The sequence below is a fragment of the Pseudophryne corroboree genome, chromosome 3, assembly GCF_028390025.1.
Source record: "Pseudophryne corroboree isolate aPseCor3 chromosome 3, aPseCor3.hap2, whole genome shotgun sequence".
NCBI classification, from domain to species: Eukaryota; Metazoa; Chordata; class Amphibia; order Anura; family Myobatrachidae; genus Pseudophryne; species Pseudophryne corroboree.
This window is the reverse complement of record NC_086446.1, coordinates 340338448-340362334: the sequence shown is the minus strand read 5'-3', so window position 1 is coordinate 340362334 and position 23887 is coordinate 340338448. Positions and strand designations below refer to the sequence as shown.

Genomic DNA, 23887 nt, shown 5'->3' with positions numbered 1-23887 from the left:
CTTTACACAAATCACGCTTGCATGTGCTCCCTACAACACGTATGAGGGCAAGATTTACGCATGGATATACGACCTCATATCACGTTGCGTTATTGGTCACACATACAACCGTGCGGTCCAATCGTACCACTTATAGACACTTGTTGCCCATAAATGGTAGGATCATTGGAGTCTCCCTACTGTGCTCCAAAACAGCCAGAGCGTAATACAATGAAAACTTTATCACACTCTGTTGCACGTTTTCACTCAGACCGTGCTCATCACGTTCCACCAAAGATCACACAGATCACAAAGTCCACAAAGCGGAATTCAATACCGTTTTATCACATAGATCACAAAGTCCACAAAGCGGGATTCAATACACTCATACCGTTTTCAACCCACTATCATTCTTATAGTTTTCTGATCAGAAAAAATCATTTCCCGTAGTCTGATAGCTCTCCCCAGAGGCGTTACAGTAAAGTAAGGTATTTAAACTAAGTTTTGGAAAAACTGAAATCAATTTGTGCTATTTATCGCCTTGCGTTATTTACCGCGTTGCGCTATTTATCGCCTTGCGTTATTTACCGCGTTGCGCTATTTATCGCCTTTTAAAAATAACACTTGTGGTTTGAGTTACGTGGGGGTACCCGTACGCTCCGTTGCGTAATATACGCTGCGTGCGTCGGCCCTTGGATTGCGTACACAAGTCTCAGTCTTTTGTTAGAGACACGTGTACGCAAAGCAAAGATCCACCGTAACACAACTTATACGTTTATCAATGTAGATGATCCTCGATCATCTACCGCGCACCACACTGACCTCCTTGTCTCTCGGGCACAGCTGTGTTTGTCTATACTTTAACTATATTACCTTTACTCAAACTATTGAAATAGCGGCAAATCTCTCTCAGCACGTTTATCAATTATAAAAAGGCAAACAGAAGAGTGATATACGAAAATACACAAATGAAAAAGAAATGCAGATATATATGTGCGTGCGTGTGTACGCAAGACAGAAAAATAAACAGTTTTAAAAGAGACTATCGTTTTGTTCTTACCTCCGGTCCCGGATTCCTTCAGCACCCTTTACTAAGAGAAGCAGACGCTTATCCCGACAGCACTACGAGGAATATAACCTCCCGCCCTTTGCTGATGGATAATGTCTGCTGTATCTACCTAGTGCAGATATGTGAAGGACGGGCGAGCCGCCAATTGATAAAGCAGAAATATTTATCGTATATAAAAACCCTTTGTGAGGTCTAAGAACACTGCACGCTATTTACGTATGAAGTACTGTAAGGGTACGCTCGTTGCGTAACAATCGCTTAGCCGTAGTCGAGACGCTCAAGCGTCACGTTCGCTCACGGCCAAGAGATCACAGGCAGGCACGCTATTGGCTGCTGACTAACGTAATGGTTCACTATAGCGTAATGGACGCTGTATCGGGAGCGGGCTGCTCGAGCGATACAGACGCTCACGAAAATACGCTGTTGGTATCGGGCACACTTATAGGTGAGCGACTACCGTAATGCTACGCTATCAGCGTAGCGGACGCTCAAGATCACGAGCGGCGCTGACGCTCACCATTTTAAACCTTTATATCTAAACCAGAAACAATGTAATATGCTGTAAAACCTTAGTGTAGAGATAGGGTGTAGATGCAACCTAGTGTAACCTTATTAACTTAAAAGCTGTTTGAGCGTCACCGACGCTCTGAGAATACTAGACACTATAAGAAATACACAGATACCTGGGCTTAGGGTCCAACGCCTAAGATATATATATTTTGAATGATATACTTGCAAAAGAATTAATACAAATACAAATCATACACTACAATATAACATAGACTACCTAACCAGATAACTACACAGGAAATACAATACAATTACTACCTAAGGGAAAATAAGAGAGAAAGAGAAGAGAGAGAGAAATGGCTCATAATAACAAGAAGATCAATATAGCTGCGGAGAAACACTTACGCACAAGGGGAAACGATCGCATGCGCCTCGATATCCAGCTCCCGATTATCAGCAATGAGAACCGTTGAAGAGAGAGTGAACTGGATATGGTCGGCCTGCCTATTTATGCCCCACACACAATGCAATTCAATGGTCCCTACAATCTCATTGTTCATTGGACACAGGAATTCCTCCTCGCATTATAACAAAAGGTCATAGGTTGATTCATACAGGTGGGCTGTGACTATTTCCAACAGCTCAGGTGGGAGGGAAACTGGGTTTCCCGCCGCATGGGTAATAAAGTGCAAATAAAGTAAATGTTCATAAACTTCTTATGTCCATAACTATTCGCACGAGCGATTGATCTGCTTCAAACCAACACCGGAATATTTCTAATTAAATATTCTTCCGATGGATACTAAACACCACTGTATTACTCCTGTCTGACCCTTCGTATCAAACAAAGAGGGATTTCTCTGTTCATGAACATTCTATATTAACCAAACTTTCAGAATCTATCAAAGGGACCATGATCTACAAAATACATTATATAGTGAAAATATGTAACGATTGAGTCGCACGCTACGATCACATAAACTCTACCGTAAATACGCATACCGTGCGCCTGCGGGTGCCCGCGACTGTGAGTATGCGCACGTACGGGAGAGCGTACGCATGCGCAGCACGGACCTGTGTGAGGTGCAAATATGGTAGTGTGCATAGAGATATTTTTCTGACTTTGACACTCCAATACCTTGGAATACATATCTCCCCTTCCACCTCCTCTCTCTTTGACATAAATATGCCTCCTCTTCTTGCAGCTCTTAAGTCTCTCACTTCTTCCTGGCTGTCGTTTGAAATTTCCTGGTTGGGTAGATTAGCGGCGTTTTAAAATGACTTTATTGCCCAAGCTTATGTATCTGTTTTGAACTATACCATTTATATTTCCAAAACAATATATGGATAAGTGCAAACTTTTACTTACTAAATATGTTTGGAAATCTCACCCCCCTTAGCTGGCTCGTAATAGGATGATTTTACCTAAAAATCGCGGTGGTCTCTCACTCCCGGACTTAAATCTTTATCAGGAAGCTTGTATTTTAGCATCTCTTAAACATTGGAGGTGGCCTTCTTCTTCTCCCACCTGGGTATCCATTGAAAAAAATGCATGCTCCAATTATCCACTAGAAGATCTTTTGCTTACCCCTAAGCATCTGAGACCTCTCCCACTATCCTTAATTCCTTCTACAGCTTCTTCTTTACGAGTTTGGGACAATTTAACTTCTAAACTTCCAGGATATGCCTTTCCATACGCTGCTCTTTAGATGCAATTGTTAAATTAATTCCTAATTTAAAACTCTCATCTTGGACTTCTTGCCGGATTTGAACCCTTGATGATATGCTTGATCGAGGTGTCTTATTAAAATTTTCCCAACCGCAAGAACGATTTTCACTCCCTTCTATAGAAATGTATCGATATCTTCAAGTTAGACATTGGTTTAACAGTTAACCCACACCTCGGCACTCCTCCTGTCCTATAACCCAATCCGTTGTAACATGTATGTCATTAGCCTCCTCTTCGAGAGATATTTCTTTCTGGTATAATGTGCTTATTCAAATGGTTCCTTCCCAGAAGTCTAATGTGCGGCTTCGGTGGGTAAAGGATATAGATGTTTCAATGTCTGATGTACAATGTGGACATATATACAATTTGGCCTTTCATATGTCTAGGTGTTTGAACCATACAGAGATGCACATTAAGCTTTTGAATAGACTATACCTAACCCCGGAGAGATTGCATACCATTTGGCCTTCATGCTCTAAGTTTTGTTGGCGAAACTGTGGAGAAATTGGCCATTTGTTCAACATTTTTTGGTTCTGTTCTAGGTCACAGGATTTCTGGATCGGGATTTTTGAGTTAATTAATGCAGTCCTAAACCAGTCCCTTAGTCCAATGCCTTTATTAGCTTTGTTACATGTTTACCCACCTGAGGTTCCATTGTATCATAGATATTTACTGGGACATATGCTTATTGCCGCAAGAGTTACTGTAGTTCAGGCTTGGAAACTATCTGCTCCCCCTCCGGTTATAAAGGTTTTTTACAAGATACATTTCCATTTATTTATGGAAATAGAGACTATACCCTATTCTTCCTTGACCTCTGCTCCCCTTGTGAAGTGGAGGTCTTGGCACGAATATATTACAGATGGTGAGGGAGCGGTTTTACTACCATACTCTTCTAAAACTTAACTTTTACAGTTTAGTCTCAATGAAGCTTCTTCCTCTTAATGTGCTTCTTTCATATATTTGTAACCCTTGTATTTGTATTTTGTTCTCTGCTTCTCCCGTTTTTTCCCCTTATCTATCTCTATCTTTCTCTTCTCTTTTTTGCGCTTTAGAGGAAACCTAATGGAGGTTATGTTCCCTTTACATATTATATCTCACTAATGTTTTTATACTGTATATGTCAGTTGATGTATTTTTCTTTCTTTCTCTATTTATATGTTTTTGATACTGTATCTGTGTATATCCCATTTTTCTTTCCCTATGTCTGTTCCCCTTCCCATCTTCCCCCTCCATCTTTTTTCTGTACCCCTTTGTTTGCATATTTCTTAATAAAAATTATTGAAATAAAAAAAAAAAATCCACTTTTTTTGTTTTTACCTTTTTCATCTGTCATTCGTTCCTAAGAGCAAAATCAAGAAATCTTATCACACATCTAGGAAAAACTTTTGGTAATTCTCGAGTTTATTATAATTTATATGAGTTTATTATATTTTTGATTGATATATAGTTGAAGGTGAAGAGTGATGTAGCTCTGGTTTATTAGTGGCAATAAGTGCGTGTAGATTGCTCAGGTGCAAGATTGACGTACTGAAAATATATATCTAAAAGGAAATCTAAATTAGGGTGGTTTATGTCAATGGAAATATACCTTATGTGTAAGTAGGGTTTATTTAGCTATTAATTTTAGGCAAAATATGCGACTACAGTACAATTAAATAAATATTAATACAGTTAAATGAAAAAGTGCCATATTGATTACATTATTTAATTGTATTATAGAATATCTTGTTTGGCTTTGCCCAGTGGAACTTGTGAGTCAAGTCAGGTCTCATTCACGGGTGTGGTTCGTTTTATCGACAGTATCTAGGTCGACAATGTTTAGGTCGACCACTATAGGTCGACAGTCACTAGGTCGACATGGATGGAAGGTCGACAGGGTTTCTAGGTTGACATGTGCTAGGTCGACAGGTCTAAAGGTCGACATGAGGTTTTTTGGGGGTTTTTTGGTGTCGTTTCCTTCGTAAAGTGACCGGGATCCCAAATTAGTGCACCGCGTCCCCTCGCATGGCTCGCTTCGCTCGCCATGCTTCGGGCATGGTGCCTTCGCTCCGCTACTGCTTCGTTCGGCACACTTTACCGTTCCAATCGTAGTCCACGTGGATCGTTAAGTATGAAAAAATCCCCCCCCAAAAAATGTGAAAAACTCATGTCGACCTAGAAACCCTGTCGACCTTCCATCCATGTCGACCTAGTGACTGTCGACCTATAGTGGTCGACCTAAACATTGTCGATCTTCAGACCGGATCCCCTCATTCACACACTGGCTGGAAAATACTTGATAAGAATAGTGATGTGTTTTTAATGCATTTTCCATTTGCTTCTCATTTACTTATTGTCCTTATACCATATATGGTATACGTATATTGTAGTAATAATAATTCACGTTAATGTATGAGAAATAGTGTGTTCTCCTGTTTTAATCACAGTAGTGATAGAATGAATTACTTTTGCTTACAGTACTACTTGTAAGTTTTTATTTTTTTATTTTATGTCAGTGCTACAAAGATAAAAAATACTCGGTAATAATAATATAAAAAAAGTGGGGTGTCTGCTTTGCTTGCACCAGGACCGCACTTTCTGAGAAAACCTTCAATATTTATTATATACACACATTTTATGTATTTAGTTCTCCTGCCTTTTTTGTCTATTTCTCGCAGAGCGCACAGCTTTTCCATTTCCCTTTTCTCACCCATGTTTTCCATTCCGTTTGCCTTTCTGTTACCAAACTTGTTTCTCACATCACAATAAATATTTGTAACAAAATGTTTATGTGAAACTTGTTTATGTATTTTGGAATGTTCTTAAATAGATTTATTTTGTACATTATGTTGTCATTGGAATAAAAGTTTAATTTAAATAGAAAGAAAAAGTTTTGTTCCCTTTTAAATGTTGCCTTTGTATTCTGAGGAGACTTTGGCAGTGTCTATAAAAACTATTTGTGAGCTATACCTATCATTATATAGGTATCCATGTGTGACTGGTGCTAAATGTCAGTGGAAGGAGTAAAAGGCAGACATGATACAAGAAAAAAATAACTTTTAAGCTTGGAGTCAGTGCATGGTAAGATCTAATTTCAGCCCTATATCAAAAGCAATGACACTACTCAATAGCCATTTTGCCTCTGACACGATATACATCAATTTCCATGGAATTTAGAATCTAAATACACCATCAGAAATTTGATATCATGTGAGGTTTTTGAGATATTTAGAAAAATGTAATCTAAAAAATGAAAGTATTTAATCACAGTGTTTGGCAAGACTCTCTTCTGCCTGCGCTATGGGGTGCGCATCCTGGCCAGACTCTTCATCCTCTGTCATCTGAATCCCAGTCCTCATCTTCCTCATTCTCCTCCATGTGTTGGTCCTGGGGTTGAACCATCCTCTTAGAGTTGGATGCCATGTTACTTGATTGCTCATGTCCCTCTATATCACAAAGTGGCCAGAGAGAGAGATTTATGTTACTGGAGAGAAAAATATCAAGTACACCCCATTGATTGAGCCACATAAAATAATTTTACCTTACATTAAGTTGGGCCTAATGAAGAATTTTGTGAAAGCTCTGGATAAAGGAGGCCAGGCTTTCAACTACAGTATCTGAAGGAAAAATTTACGAAATTAAATGAAGCAAAGCTAAAAGAAGGCATATTTGTTGGCCCCCAAATAAGGAAACTGCTTCCGAATTAATTCAGTTATTTGACTAATTGAGTCTGCTGTTTGGTCAGGTTGCTGTGTGTGAATTCTTACAGACCAGAAAAGAGGCCAACTACGTGTCCAAATTGAATGAACTGTTGGACAACTACAAGAATATGGGTTGTAGGATGTCTTTTTCCCTGACAACCTGGGTAATTTAAGTGGAGAACAGGGGGAACATTTTCACTCAGACATTCTGACAACGGAGCATTGCTACCAAGGACACTAGGACCCTGCAATGATGGGGGGGACTATTGCTGATTCCTTTTTAGAGAGACCAATGAGACACTGTACAAACGAAAAGCGTCAACATCCTATTTCCCTAAAGCACAATGACCTTACATTTTATTTTCTCTGACGTCCTAGTGGATGCTGGGAACTCCGTAAGGACCATGGGGAATAGCGGCTCCGCAGGAGACTGGGCACAAAAGTAAAAGCTTTAGGACTACCTGGTGTGCACTGGCTCCTCCCCCTATGACCCTCCTCCAAGCCTCAGTTAGATTTTTGTGCCCCGGCCGAGAAGGGTGCACACTAGGAGCTCTCCTGAGCTTCTTAGTGAAAGTTTAGTTTTAGGTTTTTTTATTTTCAGTGAGACCTGCTGGCAACAGGCTCACTGCATCGAGGGACTAAGGGGAGAAGAAGCGAACTCACCTGCGTGCAGAGTGGACTGGGCTTCTTAGGCTACTGGACACCATTAGCTCCAGAGGGACCGAACACAGGCCCAGCATCGGAGCTCGGTCCCAGAGCCGCGCCGCCGGCCCCCTTACAGAGCCAGAAGCAAGAAGAGGTCCGGAAAAATCGGCGGCAGAAGACATCAGTCTTCAACAAGGTAGCGCACAGCACTGCAGCTGTGCGCCATTGTTACTCAGGCACACTTCACACTTCGGTCACTGAGGGTGCAGGGCGCTAGGGGGGGGCGCCCTGAGCAGCAATGTAAACACCTTGGCTGGCATAAATACACCACATATAACCCCCAGGGCTATATGGATGTATTTTAACCCCTGCCAGAACTCGCCAAAAAAGCGGGAGAAAAGGCCGCCGAGAAGGGGGCGGAGCCTATCTCCTCAGCACACGGGCACCATTTTCCATCACAGCTCCGCTGGAAGGACGTCTCCCTGACTCTCCCCTGCAGTCCTGCACTACAGAAAAGGGTAAAAAAGAGGGGGGGGGGGGGGGGCACTAATTTGGCGCAGTTTTGATACTAACAGCAGCTATAAAGGAAAAGCACATTTTATAGTGGTATTCCTGTCTATATATAGCGCTCTGGTGTGTGCTGGCATACTCTCCCTCTGTCTCCCCAAAGGGCTAGTGGGGTCCTGTCCTCTATCAGAGCATTCCCTGTGTGTGCGGTGTGTCGGTACGATTGTGTCGACATGTTTGAGGAGGAAAATGAGATGGAGGCGGAGCAATTGCCTATTATACAGTTGTCACCCCCTAGGGAGTCGACACCTGAGTGGATGAGCTTATGGAAGGAATTGCGTGACAGTGTCAGCTCTTTACGACAGACAGTTGACGACATGAGACAGCCGGCTACTCAGTTTGTGCCTGTCCAGGGGTCTCAAACGCCATCAGGGGCTTTAAAACGCCCATTACCTCAAATGGCAGACACAGACACGGATACTGACTCCAGTGTCGATGATGAGGAGACAAACGTGACTTCCACTAGGGCCACACGTTACATGATTGAAGCAATGAAAAATGTATTGCATATCTCTGATAATACAAGTACCACTAAAAAGGGTATTATGTTTGGTGAGAAAAAAACTGCCTGTAGTTTTTCCTATATCCGAGGAATTAAATGAAGTGTGTGATGAGGCGTGGGTTTCCCCCGATAAAAAACTGATAATTCCTAAAAGGTTATTAGCATCGTACCCTTTCCCGCCAGAGGATAGGGCACGTTGGGAAACACCCCCTAGGGTGGATAAAGCGCTCACACGTTTGTCTAAACAGGTAGCACTACCCTCTCCTGATACGGCCGCCCTTAAGGAACCTGCCGATAGAAAGCTGGAGAATATCCTAAAAGGTATATACGCTCACACGGGTGTTATACTGCGACCAGCAATCGCCTCAGCCTGGATGTGCAGTGCGGGCCTGGCGTGGTCGGATTCCCTGACTGAAAATATTGATACCCTAGATAGGGACAGTATATTACTGACTATAGAGCATTTGAAGGATGCATTTCTATATATGCGTGATGCACAGAGGGATATTTGCCGACTGGCATCAAGAGTTAGCGCGCTGTCCATTTCTGCAAGAAGAGGTTTATGGACGCGGCAGTGGTCAGGTGATGCGGATTCTAAAAGGCACATGGAAGTATTGCCTTATAAGGGGGAGGAGTTATTTGGGGTAGGTCTATCAGACCTGGTAGCCACGGCAACTGCTGGAAAATCCACATTTTTACCCCAGGTAGCTTCTCAACCTAAGAAGACACCGTATTATCAGGCGCAGTCCTTTCGGCCCCATAAGGGCAAGCGAGCAAAAGGCGCCTCATTTCTGCCCCGTGGCAGAGGGAGAGGAAAAAGGCTGCAACAAACAGCCAGTTCCCAGGAACAAAAGCCCTCTCCCGCCTTCGCAAAGTCCTCAGCATGACGCTGGGACTTTACAAGCGGACTCAGGCACGGTGGGGGCCCGTCTCAAGAAGTTCAGTGCGCAGTGGGCCCACTCGCAAGTGGACCCCTGGATCCTTCAGGTGGTATCTCAGGGGTACAAATTGGAATTCGAGACGTCTCCCCCTCGCCGTTTTCTAAAGTCTGCTTTACCGACGTCTCCCTCAGACAGGGAGGCAGTATTGGAAGCCATTCACAAGCTGTATTCCCAGCAGGTGATAATCAAGGTACCCCTCCTACAACAGGGAAAGGGGTACTATTCCACACTATTTGTGGTACCGAAGCCGGACGGCTCGGTGAGACCAATTTTAAACCTAAAATCCTTGAACACTTACATACAAAGGTTCAAATTCAAGATGGAGTCACTCAGAGCAGTGATTGCAAACCTGGAAGAAGGGGACTATATGGTGTCTCTGGACATCAAAGATGCTTACCTACATGTCCCAATTTACCCTTCTCACCAAGGGTACCTCAGGTTTGTGGTACAGAACTGTCACTATCAGTTTCAGACGCTGCCGTTTGGATTGTCCACAGCACCCCGGGTCTTTACCAAGGTAATGGCTGAAATGATGATACTCCTTCGAAAGAAGGGAGTTTTAGTTATCCCTTACTTGGACGATCTCCTGATAAGGGCAAGATCCAGGGAACAGTTGGAAGTCGGAGTAGCACTATCTCAGATAGTGCTGCGCCAGCACGGTTGGATTCTCAATATTCCAAAATCGCAGCTGATCCCGACGACACGACTTCTATTTCTAGGGATGATCCTGGACACAGTCCAGAAAAAGGTGTTTCTCCCGGAGGAGAAAGCCAGGGAGTTATCCGAACTAGTCAGAAATCTCCTAAAACCAGGCCAAGTCTCAGTGCATCAATGCACAAGGGTCCTGGGAAAGATGGTGGCTTCTTACGAAGCAATCCCATTCGGCAGATTCCACGCAAGAACCTTCCAGTGGGATCTGCTAGACAAATGGTCCGGGTCGCATCTTCAGATGCATCAGCGGATAATCTTGTCACCAAGGACAAGGGTGTCTCTCCTGTGGTGGTTGCAGAGTGCTCATCTTCTAGAGGGCCGCAGATTCGGCATTCAGGACTGGGTCCTGGTGACCACGGATGCCAGCCTGAGAGGCTGGGGAGCAGTCACACAGGGAAGAAATTTCCAGGGCTTGTGGTCAAGCCTGGAGACATCACTTCACATAAATATCCTGGAGCTAAGGGCCATCTACAATGCTCTAAGCCTAGCAAGACCTCTGCTTCAAGGTCAGCCGGTGCTGATCCAGTCAGACAACATCACGGCAGTCGCCCACGTAAACAGACAGGGCGGCACAAGAAGCAGGAGGGCAATGACAGAAGTTGCAAGGATTCTTCGCTGGGCGGAAAATCATGTGATAGCACTGTCAGCAGTGTTCATTCCGGGAGTGGACAACTGGGAAGCAGACTTCCTCAGCAGACACGACCTCCACCCGGGGGAGTGGGGACTTCACCCAGAAGTCTTCCACATGATTGTGAACCGTTGGGAAAAACCAAAGGTGGACATGATGGCGTCCCACCTCAACAAAAAACTAGACAGGTATTGCGCCAGGTCAAGGGACCCTCAGGCAATAGCTGTGGACGCTCTGGTAACACCGTGGGTGTACCAGTCAGTGTATGTGTTCCCTCCTCTGCCTCTCATACCCAAGGTACTGAGAATCATAAGAAGGAGAGGAGTAAGGACTATACTCGTGGCTCCGGATTGGCCAAGAAGGACTTGGTACCCGGAGCTTCAAGAGATGCTCACAGAGGACCCGTGGCCTCTACCTCTAAGAAAGGACCTGCTCCAGCAGGGACCCTGTCTGTTCCAAGACTTACCGCGGCTGCGTTTGACGGCATGGCGGTTGAACGCCGGATCCTGAAGGAAAAAGGCATTCCGGATGAAGTCATCCCTACCCTGATCAAAGCCAGGAAGGATGTAACCGTACAGCATTATCACCGTATTTGGCGTAAATATGTTGCGTGGTGCGAGGCCAGGAAGGCCCCTACAGAGGAATTTCAACTGGGTCGTTTCCTGCATTTCCTGCAAACAGGACTGTCTATGGGCCTAAAATTAGGGTCCATTAAGGTTCAAAATTTCGGCCCTGTCTATTTTCTTCCAGAAAGAACTGGCTTCAGTTCCTGAAGTTCAGACGTTTGTCAAGGGGGTGCTGCATATACAGCCTCCTTTTGTGCCTCCAGTGGCACCTTGGGATCTCAATGTAGTTTTGGGGTTCCTAAAATCACATTGGTTTGAACCACTCTCCACTGTGGACTTAAAATATCTCACATGGAAAGTGGTAATGCTGTTAGCCCTGGCTTCAGCCAGGCGTGTCTCAGAATTGGCGGCTTTATCCTATAAAAGCCCTTACCTGATTTTTCATACGGACAGGGCAGAATTGAGGACTCGTCCTCAATTTCTCCCTAAGGTGGTTTCAGCGTTTCACTTGAACCAGCCTATTGTGGTACCTGCGGCTACTAGGGACTTGGAGGACTCCAAGTTGCTGGACGTAGTCAGGGCCCTGAAAATATATGTTTCCAGGACGGCTGGAGTCAGAAAATCTGACTCGCTGTTTATCCTGTATGCACCCAACAAGCTGGGTGCTCCTGCTTCTAAGCAGACGATTGCTCGTTGGTTTTGCAGTACAATTCAGCTTGCACATTCTGTGGCAGGCCTGCCACAGCCAAAATCTGTAAAAGCCCATTCCACACGGAAAGTGGGCTCATCTTGGGCGGCTGCCCGAGGGATCTCGGCTTTACAACTTTGCCGAGCAGCTACTTGGTCAGGGGCAAACACGTTTGCTAAATTCTACAAATTTGATACCCTGGCTGAGGAGGACCTGGAGTTCTCTCATTCGGTGCTGCAGAGTCATCCGCACTCTCCCGCCCGTTTGGGAGCTTTGGTATAATCCCCATGGTCCTTTCGGAGTCCCCAGCATCCACTAGGACGTTAGAGAAAATAAGAATTTACTTACCGATAATTCTATTTCTCATAGTCCGTAGTGGATGCTGGGCGCCCATCCCAAGTGCGGATTGTCTGCATTACTTGTACATAGTTATTGTTACAAAAATCGGGTTATTGTTGTTGTGAGCCATCTTTTCAGAGGCTCCTTCTGTTATCATGCTGTTAACTGGGTTCAGATCACAAGTTGTACGGTGTGATTGGTGTGGCTGGTAATGAGTCTTACCCGGGATTCAAAATCCTTCCTTATTGTGTACGCTCGTCCGGGCACAGTATCCTAACTGAGGCTTGGAGGAGGGTCATAGGGGGAGGAGCCAGTGCACACCAGCTAGTCCTAAAGCTTTTACTTTGTGCCCAGTCTCCTGCGGAGCCGCTAATCCCCATGGTCCTTTCGGAGTCCCCAGCATCCACTACGGACTATGAGAAATAGAATTATCGGTAAGTAAATTCTTATTTAATGCAGCCTACTAATTCACTGCTCATGAAAGACATCAGGCTAAATGTAATTGCCTCCGACTTGCCAGAGGTGTGGGACTTTCTGCAAACCTGAGGTTTTGTTTTGTTTTTTTTAAAGCATTAATTTACAAGGCAAAAACCAGGCCAGGCGCATCTGTGGATGCTGTTACAACCAGCCGTGACAGCCTGCTTATTTCCTTATGCTAATGTGAGAATAGTGAAAATCCTTGTGACCATGTGAAAGCCTATCCTGCCCACTGCTTTTCCAGCCACAGATGTCAGTACGAATATCCCACACTGGGTGCCAAAGATCCGTATGAAGAAGGTGTCGAATATCCGTCAGCATGCTACATCGAGCAAGGAAGTCAGCATACATGCCCATGATGCTCCGGTTCCAGTATGAATGGTCGACCATGTTATGGTCGACATGGACAAATGGTCAACACATGAAAATGGTCGACATGAGTGAAAGGTCGACACATGAAAAGGGGCGACATTAGTTTTTTTTAACTTTCTTTGGTGTCGTTTTCTGCGTAAAGTGACGGGGAACCCCAACTACTGCACCGCGTTCGCTCGCCATGCGTCAGGCAAGGTGCCTCGCTGCGCTCGGCACCGATTACCGTTCCCAATCGTAGTCCACGTGGATCGCAAAGTATGGAAAAGTTCCCCCAATTTTTATTTTATTTTAAAAAAACGAATGTCGACCTTTTATGTGTCATCCATGTCAACCATGTCAATGTCGACCAATAGTGGTCGACCTAATGAATGTCGACCATACAAACGGATACCGATGCTCCCATGACACTCTTACAAGAAGGAATGACAATCACATGGAAACTCCCTTAGAATTTCATGGCAAATAAGAACCATATGTCCCATCCAATCTGCCCTTTAAGGTTTAGGGCTCAAAGTATTAGGATTACGGGTATTAGGGTTAGTTTAGGGGTTTGGGTTAGGGCAGAGGTTCCCAAACTCAGTACTCAAGGCACTCTAATGGTCTAGGTTTTAAGGATAACCAAGCTTTGGTACAGGTGACTTAATTAGAACCTCAAAAAATTTGATTTAACCATCTGTGCTCAGCCATTGATATCCTTTAAAACCTGGACTGTTAGGTTGCCTTGAGGACTTATTGGGACATGTACTAAGCAGTGATAATAGTGGAGAAGTGAGCCACTGAAGAAGTGCTCATGGCAACCAATCAGCTGCTCTGTATATTTTTAAAGTATGCAAATTATAAATGTTACATCAATGCTGATTGGTTGCCATGGGCAACTTCTCCACTGGCTCACTTCTCCACTTTTATCACTGCTTAGTAAATCTCCCCCTTAGTCTGGGAACCACTAGGTTAGGGTATTGGGGTTGGTTTAGGCGATTGTGTTTAGATATTAGGGTTGGTCTTAGGGATAAGGTATTTGGTGTAGAGCATGGGTCTTCAACCTGCGGCCCTCCAGCTGCTGTGGAACTACACATCCGAGCATGCCCTGCCTCAGTTTTAGCATACCTCAATAGCAAAATTGTGGCAGGGCATGCTGGGATGTGTAGTTTCACAGCAGCTGGAGGGCCACAGGTTGAAGACCCATGGTGTAGAGGTTATGGTTAGGGAGTTTTAGGGATAGAGTATTAAGAATAATGTTTAGGCTGAGGGTACTAGGATGGGGGATAAGGTAGGGGTGCAATACAGCCCAAACTTACAGAGATTAACATAGATACATAGAATTTGACTGCAGATAGGCCAAGTGGTTCTTATCTAGTCTGCCCCTTTTTTATCCTTTAGGTAATCTCAACCCTTTTTGAACCTTAGTTCTTTGTAAGGATATTCATATGCCTAGCCCAAGCATGTTTAAATTGCTGTACTGTCTTAGCCTCTACCACCCCTGATGGGTGGCTATTTCACTTATCCACTACCCTTTCTGTGAAGTCATTTTTCCTTAAGTTTCCCCTGAACCTGTCTCCTTCCAGTTTCAGTGTATGTCCTCGAGTTCTAATACTTCTCTTCCTTTGAAGAATGTTTCATTACTATACTTTGTGAAGACCCTTGGTATATTTGAAAGTTTCTATCATGTCCCCCATTTCCCTTCTCTGCTCCAAACTTTAGTCTTTCTGGGTAAGTTTTTTGTGATGTAGGCCACAGACCATTTTAGTTGCCCTTCTTTGTACACTCTCTAATGTATTTATATCCTTTTGGAGATATGGTCTCCAGAACTGGACACAGTATTCCAGATGAGGCCGTACCAATGACCTATACAGTGGCACTATCACTTCTTCTTTCCTGATAATAATTCCTCTCCCTATGCAACCAAGCATCTGACTTGCCTTTCTAATTGCTTTGTTGCATTACTTTCATGTATTTAAGTAATTTAAAACAGTGAGTCCTAAATCCCTTTCCTCCTCAGTAGTTTCCATTATAGTACCCTTGAAACTATATTTAGCCTTTGGGTTTTAGTGACCCAAGTGCATAATTTTGCATTTTTTAGCATTATACTGTAGTTGCCATGTTCTTGACCGTTTTTTCAAGTCTACCTAAGTCATCAATCATTTGTTTTCTCCTTCCGGTGTGTCTACCCTGTTGCATATCTTTGTATCATCTGCAAAAAGGCATACTTTCCCTTCAATACCATTTGTAATGGACCAGTTCTCTTCAAGATTTTTGTTGGTGACAAGTACAGATCCCGGGGTACTCCACTGGTAACATTTCCCTCCATAGATTGCACTCCATTTACTACAACTGTCTGTTTCCTATCCTGCAACCAGGTTCTTGTCCATTTAACTGTTTTATAATCCAAACCCTGGAAATGGGGACATGTGCCCCAGCCCTCAAGAAAAGGGTGCAAAGTCAGTGGTTTAGTCGCTCGGTAGACAGTGCCGTGCAGGGAACAGAGCCCTGGCCTACAGCTGCATCAGGAATAGTGTCAGGCAGAAATTCATGGCCTGGTCATTGAAGTCCAGCTGGGGAGTGTCAAGGGTGAGTACAGGAGCAGTAGGGAAAAGACTAAAAACCATCAGAAGGTTATCAAGCAAATGTTTTCACCTTGCGATTTCCAAGCAGTGACCTAGCAAGTAGGCTCCAGGTGTTTGAATTGAATTGAAAAAGCTGTTTCCTCAAAGTAGTTTTACAGTAGTAGTGATTTTAGGTAGACTGTTATCCTACTGTTTCCTCCTGTTTAACTCTTTTTTATAACTCTTAAGAATGTTTTAAATGTAATAACACTTAGAAAGAAAATTATTTTAATAAGAAAAAAAACACTGCCGCCATACACTAATCAATAAATAGTGGTACAGACATGTGCTGAATGATTGAACCCCACCCTCTTCCCACTACACTCTAGCAGTAAATTCCACAGCAAACATTGCCTGAGGAGTATACTATTTACCCAGGCATTAACAAAAAGCTATGCCTTAAATCAGATTAGAGTTTGCAGATTGCCATTAATGCCAATTTACCCAACATAATATTCACAAAAGCACTATTGCTCTAATAACATGTCTGGTGCAATAATATTTCTTCTTCGGGGTCCATGGTCTCTACAGGGTTAACCTTGAGGTATAATCTGGTGGAGACCAGGACTGGCACCAAACAATAAAGCTTTGTGAGGCTCCCATGATGCAGTGGGCTCCTCTGCCTTCATACCTTGCCCCCATGCTAAGGCACATCAGTTTTTTCTGGTGCCAGCATGAAGCTGGTCGCACTGAACAAGGGCTGCACACAGCAGGCCAAAGTTTGTTTGTTTGTTTTTTGGGGGGGGGTTACTTTTTCACTGAGCAATCAGCATCTGGCAGTCCAAAAGGAAGCCAGCGCTGATGCTCCAAGCGTGTAAAGATACCGTGCGCATGCGTGCGGCATCCATTCACGCTGTGAGAGAGCTTGGGGGAAGCCCAGCACCTCCGTAGGTGCTGGGCACGCCCCCAACAGTGATGCCACCGGCTGCCCACACCCCCTTTTATAACGTCTGTGGGCTGAACCGCCCACTTTTATTACTCAAAATGACCACGCCCCCTATTTTGCGTGACCACGCCCCTTTTCGGTGCCGCACACACGCTTGTGCCCATCTCAGTCCGGCGCCCTGCCCGAATTCTAGAGTGAACACTAAATGCTGTAAATGTAATAACAATTAGAAATTAAAACACTTTGAATAAGAAAAAATCACTGCAGCCCATACACTAATAAATAGTTGCAAGTGATTGACTATTTTAGTAGAAATAGATACAGTAGTTTACTGCTTCACCAACTGACATTTTATTAGAAAATTGTTTATTATTCATAATTATTAATGGTGGCTTATTACTGGACTTTGGGGGTCATTCAGACCTGATCACTCGCTAGCTGTTTTTTGCAGTCCTGTGTTCGCATAGTCGCCGCCCACCGGGGAGTGTATTTTAGCTGTGCAAGTGTGCGATCGCATGTGCAGCCGAGTGGTACAAAAAAACTTTGTGCAGTTTCTGAGTTGCCCAGGACTTACTCAGCCGCTGCAATCACTTCAGCCTGTCCGTGGCCAGAATTGACGTCAGACTCCCGCCCTGCAAACGTTTTGACACGCCTGCGTTTTTCCAACCACTCCCTGAAAATGGTCAGTTGCCACCCACAAACTCCTTCCTGTCAATCTCCTTGCGATCGGCTGTGTGAATGGATTCTTCATAAAACTCATCGCACAGCAACGATCTGCTTTGTACCCGTGTGATGCGCCTGCTCATTGCGGTGCATACGCATGTGCATTTCTGACCTGATCGCAGCGCTGCAAAAAACGCTAGCGAACGATCGGGTCTGAATGACCCCCATTGTTATTAGTGCGTATTGCAGGACCTTACTGGTACTGCTTGGGCATTAATATTGCAGGTAGCTTATTAATTGCATTGCTGTTGCTAATGAAATCATTCTGGGCATTACGATTACTAATGGGGGTTCACAGCTCCCTATTGTGGATTCTTAGTGCTGGTGGCACTCAGTAACAGCAGTAGAGTGCTATTGTACTCCAGTGGAGATCCTGAATAAAAAGCAAGCAAGTTATTATTTATACAATGCAGTCTTTTTTTTCATCACTTATACAATTTAAATACTTCAAATAGATCAAGGATGACTGTGCATGTTTAGTAAAACATTTGTACAATATTGTACTTAGAATTTAAATGTACAGGCAAGCATTGAAGTAGGGTCAGAGTCCATGTGAGGTTCCCAAAATATTACAAAATAATGGAATCTGGTTGCTGTGGGCAACCACACTTTTTAGTTTTGTACGATTGTATTAAAAGATGTCCATTATTATGCATACTGTAAAGTGGTTGTACAGCTATCCCTACTGTAGATGGTAAGATCTATGTGTGAGACAATGAAGCCAGACTTGTGAAAAAGTTATGTAGCCTGCGTAAAGGGGTGGGACATGGATAGTTGTGAGCAGTTACAACTCACTGTCTGTCAAAAGCAGGGATTAGCCTGGACAGAAGGGAGATGAACGACCGCTTTAATTGAAATCACTCAAAGTTTTGGGCCAAATACTGAATCTATAAGGTTCCACAGCAAGAGCTGCAGCGATCAGTGGAGTTATAGTACCATTCTGCTGTTCTGCATATGTAGTGATCATGTTTGTAACATACAAAATAGAATTTAAGCCTTAGATACAGTAATGATCAGAGTCCGGGGATTAGATGATAGTTAAACTTCAATCAATTATGGAATTAGTAAATCTGGAGCGATTAAAAGCCGTCAAATGAGAAGTCCAGGATGTTCAAATTAGGTAAAGCCATGGAATCCAAAGGATTATTTGTTGTCCAAGGTCATTACCCCTATAATCCCTTCAAAGGTATATTTGCCTTCCTGTTGCCAGTAGGGTGATTGCTGTACCACAGCTTGCCTGTATTTGGGTTATTTAGTCCTTTTGTTCACATGTAGCTGGTGACTGAATATTACATAAAATCAGTTTGCTGGACAAAAGTACATCACATATCAGAGCTGTTTTATTCTGCTTAGATAAGGATACAGCAGAACACATGATTATTAAAGTATGAAGCAAAATAAAAGGCAAGTCTAAAAACTAATAAAGAAATAAGTAGTGAAATGTAAGAGGTAAAATTTATATTGGTCACCTAGGATGTTTTACAGATTTACTGTGAGTCAAATGCCTGCTTGGAGAAAACCAGTGAATTAGACAGTGTAGAGTGTAGGTAATGTTTAACAGCATATAAGTATAACGTGACAATGAACTTTGATATAGTGTAATGCTTGCTATCACGCAACCTTGAGGCACATGTTCTTACCCTAGGGTTGCATAGAGAATATGGTAAAAGGTCATCTGATCAGAATTTTTACCAATGGAATGATCTAGCTTAATCTGTGCAGCATGTTTAGGCAACTGTTGGATCACAAACTTTTGTGGAGCTGCTGTATATTTCTCTTACGTCCTAGAGGATGCTGGGGACTCCGTAAGGACCATGGGGTATAGACGGGCTCCGCAGGAGACATGGGCACTATAAAGAACTTTAGAATGGGTGTGCACTGGCTCCTCCCTCTATGTCCCTCCTCCAGACCTCAGTTAGATCCCGTGCCCAGAGGAGACTGGGTGCATTACAGGGAGCTCTCCTGAGTTTCTCTGAAAAAAGAATTTTGTTAGTTTTTTTATTTTCAGGGAGCACTGCTGGCAACAGGCTCCCTGCATCGTGGGACTGAGGAGAGAGAAGCAGACCTACTTAAGTGATAGTCTCTGCTTCTTAGGCTACTGGACACCATTATCTCCAGAGGGAGTCAGAACGCAGGTTTCCCCTCACTGTTCGTCCCAGAGCCGCGCCGCCGTCCTCCTCGCAGAGCCGGAAGATAGAAGCCGGGTGAGTATAAGAAGAAAAGAAGACTTCAAGGTGGCAGAAGACTTCAGATCTTCCCGGAGGTAAGCGCGCAGCGGTAACGCTGCGCGCCATTGCTCCCACACAACACACACTAGCAGGCACGGATGGGTGCAGGGCGCAGGGGGGGCGCCCTGGGCAGCAATATAAACCTCTAAGGCTGGCATAGGAGTATTATAGGCTGCGGAGGCAGTAGTTATATAAATCCCCCGCCAGTATTATAAAATTGAGCGGGACCGAAGCCCGCCGCTGGAGGGGGCGGAGCTTGGTCCCACAGCACTAACCAGTGCCATTTTCTCCACAGCGCACTGCAGAGACGCTGGCTCCCCGGACTCTCCCCTGCTGAACACTGTGACACAGGGCTAAAAAGAGGGGGGGGGGGGGGCACTTGTGAGGCGTAGTGAGTGTATTATACATAATTATATAAAAAAGCGCTATATATTCTGGGAATTTGTTTTCCAGTGTCAGTTGGCGCTGGGTGTGTGCTGGCATACTCTCTCTCTCTGTCTCTCCTAAGGGCCTTATTGGGGGACTATCTCCAGATAAATATCCCTGTGTGTGTGGGGGTGTCGGTACGAGTGTGTCGGCATGTCTGAAGCGGAAGGCTCATCTAAGGAGGAGGTGGAGCAGGTGATTGTGGTGTCTCCGTCGGCAACGCCGACACCTGATTGGTTGGACATGTGGAATGTTTTAAATGCAAATGTGACCTTATTGCATAAGAGGTTGGACAAAGCAGAGTCCAGGAAAAAAACAGGGAGTCAATTCATGGCTTTAAATGTGTCACAGGGCCCTTCAGGGTCTCAAAAACGTTCTCTATCCCAAATAGCAGACACAGATACCGACACGGATTCTGACTCCAGTGTCGACTACGATGTTGCGAGGTTACACCCAAGGGTGGCCAAAAGTATTCATTATATGATTATGGCAATAAAAGATGTTTTGCATATCACAGATGACCCCTCTGTCCCTGACACGAGGGTGTGCATGTATAAGGAAAAGAAACCTGAGGTAACCTTTCCCCCATCTCATGAGCTGAACGAGTTATTTGAAAAAGCTTGGGAAACTCCAGACAAAAAACTGCAGATTCCCAAGAGGATTCTTAGGCGTATCCTTTCCCTGCACAGGACAGGGTACGGTGGGAATCCTCGCCCAGGGTGGACAAGGCTTTAACGCGATTGTCCAAGAAGGTGGCGTTACCGTCTCCCGACACAGCAGCCCTCAAGGATACTGCTGATCGCAGACAGGAGACTACCTTAAAATCTGTTTATACACATACGGGGGCTTTACTCAGACCGGCAATAGCATCGGCATGGGTATGTAGCGCGGTTGCAGCTTGGACAGATACCTTGTCTGCTGACATTGAGACCCTAGATAAGGATACCATTTTATTGACCTTAGGTCACATTAAAGACGCAGCCTTATATATGAGAGACGCTCAGAGAGACATTGGGCTGCTAGGTTCAAGAGCCAACGCCATGGCGATTTCTGCTAGGCGAGCCCTGTGGACCCGCCAATGGACGGGGGATGCCGACTCAAAAAAGCATATGGAGGTTTTACTTTACAAAGGTGAAGTTTTATTTGGAGAAGGTCTCGCGGACCTGGTTTCCACAGCTACCGCGGGTAAATCTACTTTTTTGCCTTTTGTTCCCCCACAGCAAAAGAAAACTCCACAATATCAGATGCAGTCCTTTCGGTCGCATAAGTCCAAAAGAGGTCGGGGCTCATCCTTCCTCGCCAGAGGTAAGGGTAGAGGGAAAAGAACACCTGCTTCGGCTAGCTCCCAGGAACAGAAGTCCTCCCCGGCTTCTACTAAATCCACCGCATAACGCTGGGGCTCCACTGAGGGAGTCCGCACCGGTGGGGGCACGTCTTCGACTCTTCAGCCAGGTCTGGGTTCAGTCAGACGTGGATCCGTGGCCGATGGAAATTGTATCCCAGGGCTACAAACTGGAATTCGAAGAGGTGCCCCCTTGCCGATTTTTCAAATCGGCCTTGCCAGCTTCTCCCCCAGAGAGGGCAGTAGTGTTAGCTGCAATTCAAAAGCTGTGTCAACAGCAAGTGATTGTCACGGTTCCCCTAATCCAACAGGGAAAAGGGTACTATTCAACCCTGTTCGTGGTCCCGAAGCCGGATGGCTCGGTCAGACCCATTTTAAATCGGAAATCCCTAAACCTGTACTTGAAAAGGTTCAAATTCAAGATAGAATAGCTCCGGGCAGTGAGCTCCAGTCTGGAAGGGGGGGATTTTATGGTGTCACTGGACATAAAGGATGCATACCTTCATGTCCCCATATATCCTCCTCATCAGGAGTACCTGAGATTCGCTGTACAGGACTGTCATTACCAGTTTCAGACGTTGCCGTTTGGGCTTTCCACGGCCCCGAGGATTTTCACGAAGGTGATGGCGGAGATGATGGTGCTCCTGCGCAGGCAGGGAGTCACAATTATCCCGTACTTGGACGATCTCCTGATAAATTCGAGATCGAGAGATCAATTGCTGAAAAGCGTGTCGCTCTCCCTGAGAGTGCTACAACAGCACGGTTGGATTCTAAATCTGCCAAAGTCGCAATTGATTCAAACGACTCGACTATCATTCCTAGGCATGATTCTGGACACGGAACAGAAGAGGGTTTTTCTCCCAATGGAAAAAGCCCAGGACCTCCAGAACATGGTCAGAGACCTGCTAAAACCAAAAAGAGTGTCGGTTCATCAATGCACTCGAGTTCTGGGAAAAATGGTGGCAGCCTACGAGGCCATCCCCTTCGGCAGGTTTCATGCGAGGACATTTCAGTGGGACCTTCTGGACAAGTGGTCGGGGTCCCACCTTCAAATACATCAGAAAATAACCCTGTCCCCCAGGGCCAGGGTGTCTCTCCTGTGGTGGCTGCAGAGTGCTCACCTTCTAGAAGGTCGCAGGTTCGGCATTCAGGACTGGGTTCTGGTGACCACGGACGCGAGCCTCCGAGGATGGGGAGCAGTCGCACAAGGAAGGAATTTTCAGGGACTGTGGTCAAGCCAGGAGGCTTGTCTACACATCAACATACTGGAATTAAGGGCCATGTACAACGGCCTACGTCAAACGGAGAATCTTCTTCGCGACCTACCGGTTCTGATTCAATGAGACGTCACAGCCGTGGCTCATGTAAACTGCCAAGGCGGGACAAGGAGCAGAGTGGCAATGGCGGAGGCCACCAGGATTGTGCGCTGGGCAGAAAATCACGTAAGCGCTCTGTCAGCGGTATTCATTCCGGGAGTGGACAACTGGGAAGCAGACTTCCTCAGCAGACACGATCTCCAACCAGAAGAGTGGGGTCTTCATCAAGAAGTCTTTGCAGAAATAACAAGTCTTTGGGGACTTCCTCAAATAGACATGATGGCATCACGCCTCAACAAGAAGCTTCGGAGGTATTGTGCCAGGTCAAGGGACCCTCATACAGTAGCGGTGGACGCCCTGGTGACACCATGGGTGTTTCAGTCGGTCTATGTGTTCCCTCCTCTCCTCTCATCTCAAAAATATTGAGAATCATAAGACGGAAAAGAGTACGGACAATGGGGGTCATTCCGAGTTGTTCGCTCGCAAGCTGCTTTTAGCAGCTTTGCACACGCTAAGCCGCCGCCTACTGGGAGTGAATCTTAGCTTCTTAAAATTGCGAACGAAAGATTCGCAATATTGCGAAAAGACATCTCTGTGCAGTTTCTGAGTAACTCGAGACTTACTCGGCATCTGCGATCAGTTCAGTGCTTGTCGTTCCTGGTTTGACGTCACAAACACACCCAGCGTTCGGCCAGACACTCCTCTGTTTCTCCAGCCACTCCCGCGTTTTTCCTAGAAACGGTAGCGTTTTTTCACACACACCCATAAAACGGCCAGTTTCCGCCCAGAAACACCCACTTCCTGTCAATCACATTACGAACACCAGAACGAAGAAAAAACCGTGAGTAAAATTCCTAACTGCATAGCAAATTTACTTGGCGCAGTCGCATGGCGGACATTGCGCATGCGCACTAAGCGGAAAATCGCTGCGATGCGAAGAAATTTACCGAGCTAACAACT

The 23887-nt window shown here is 45.0% G+C and overlaps 1 protein-coding gene across 2 annotated transcripts in view; it reads left to right on the top strand.

The window, feature by feature from the left end:
• Positions 1 to 23887, top strand: part of PNPO (pyridoxamine 5'-phosphate oxidase) — an 88878-nt gene that overhangs the window by 10821 nt on the left and 54170 nt on the right. Inside the window, exon 2 of one of the 2 annotated variants that reach the window (XM_063959633.1) lies at positions 6254 to 6350. The exons of the other annotated variant lie outside the window; for it this stretch is intronic. Coding sequence (XP_063815703.1) covers positions 6348 to 6350 — 3 coding nt within the window. The 5' untranslated portion in view covers positions 6254 to 6347. The remainder of the gene's footprint in view (positions 1 to 6253; positions 6351 to 23887) is intronic. 2 annotated transcript variants of the gene reach the window in all.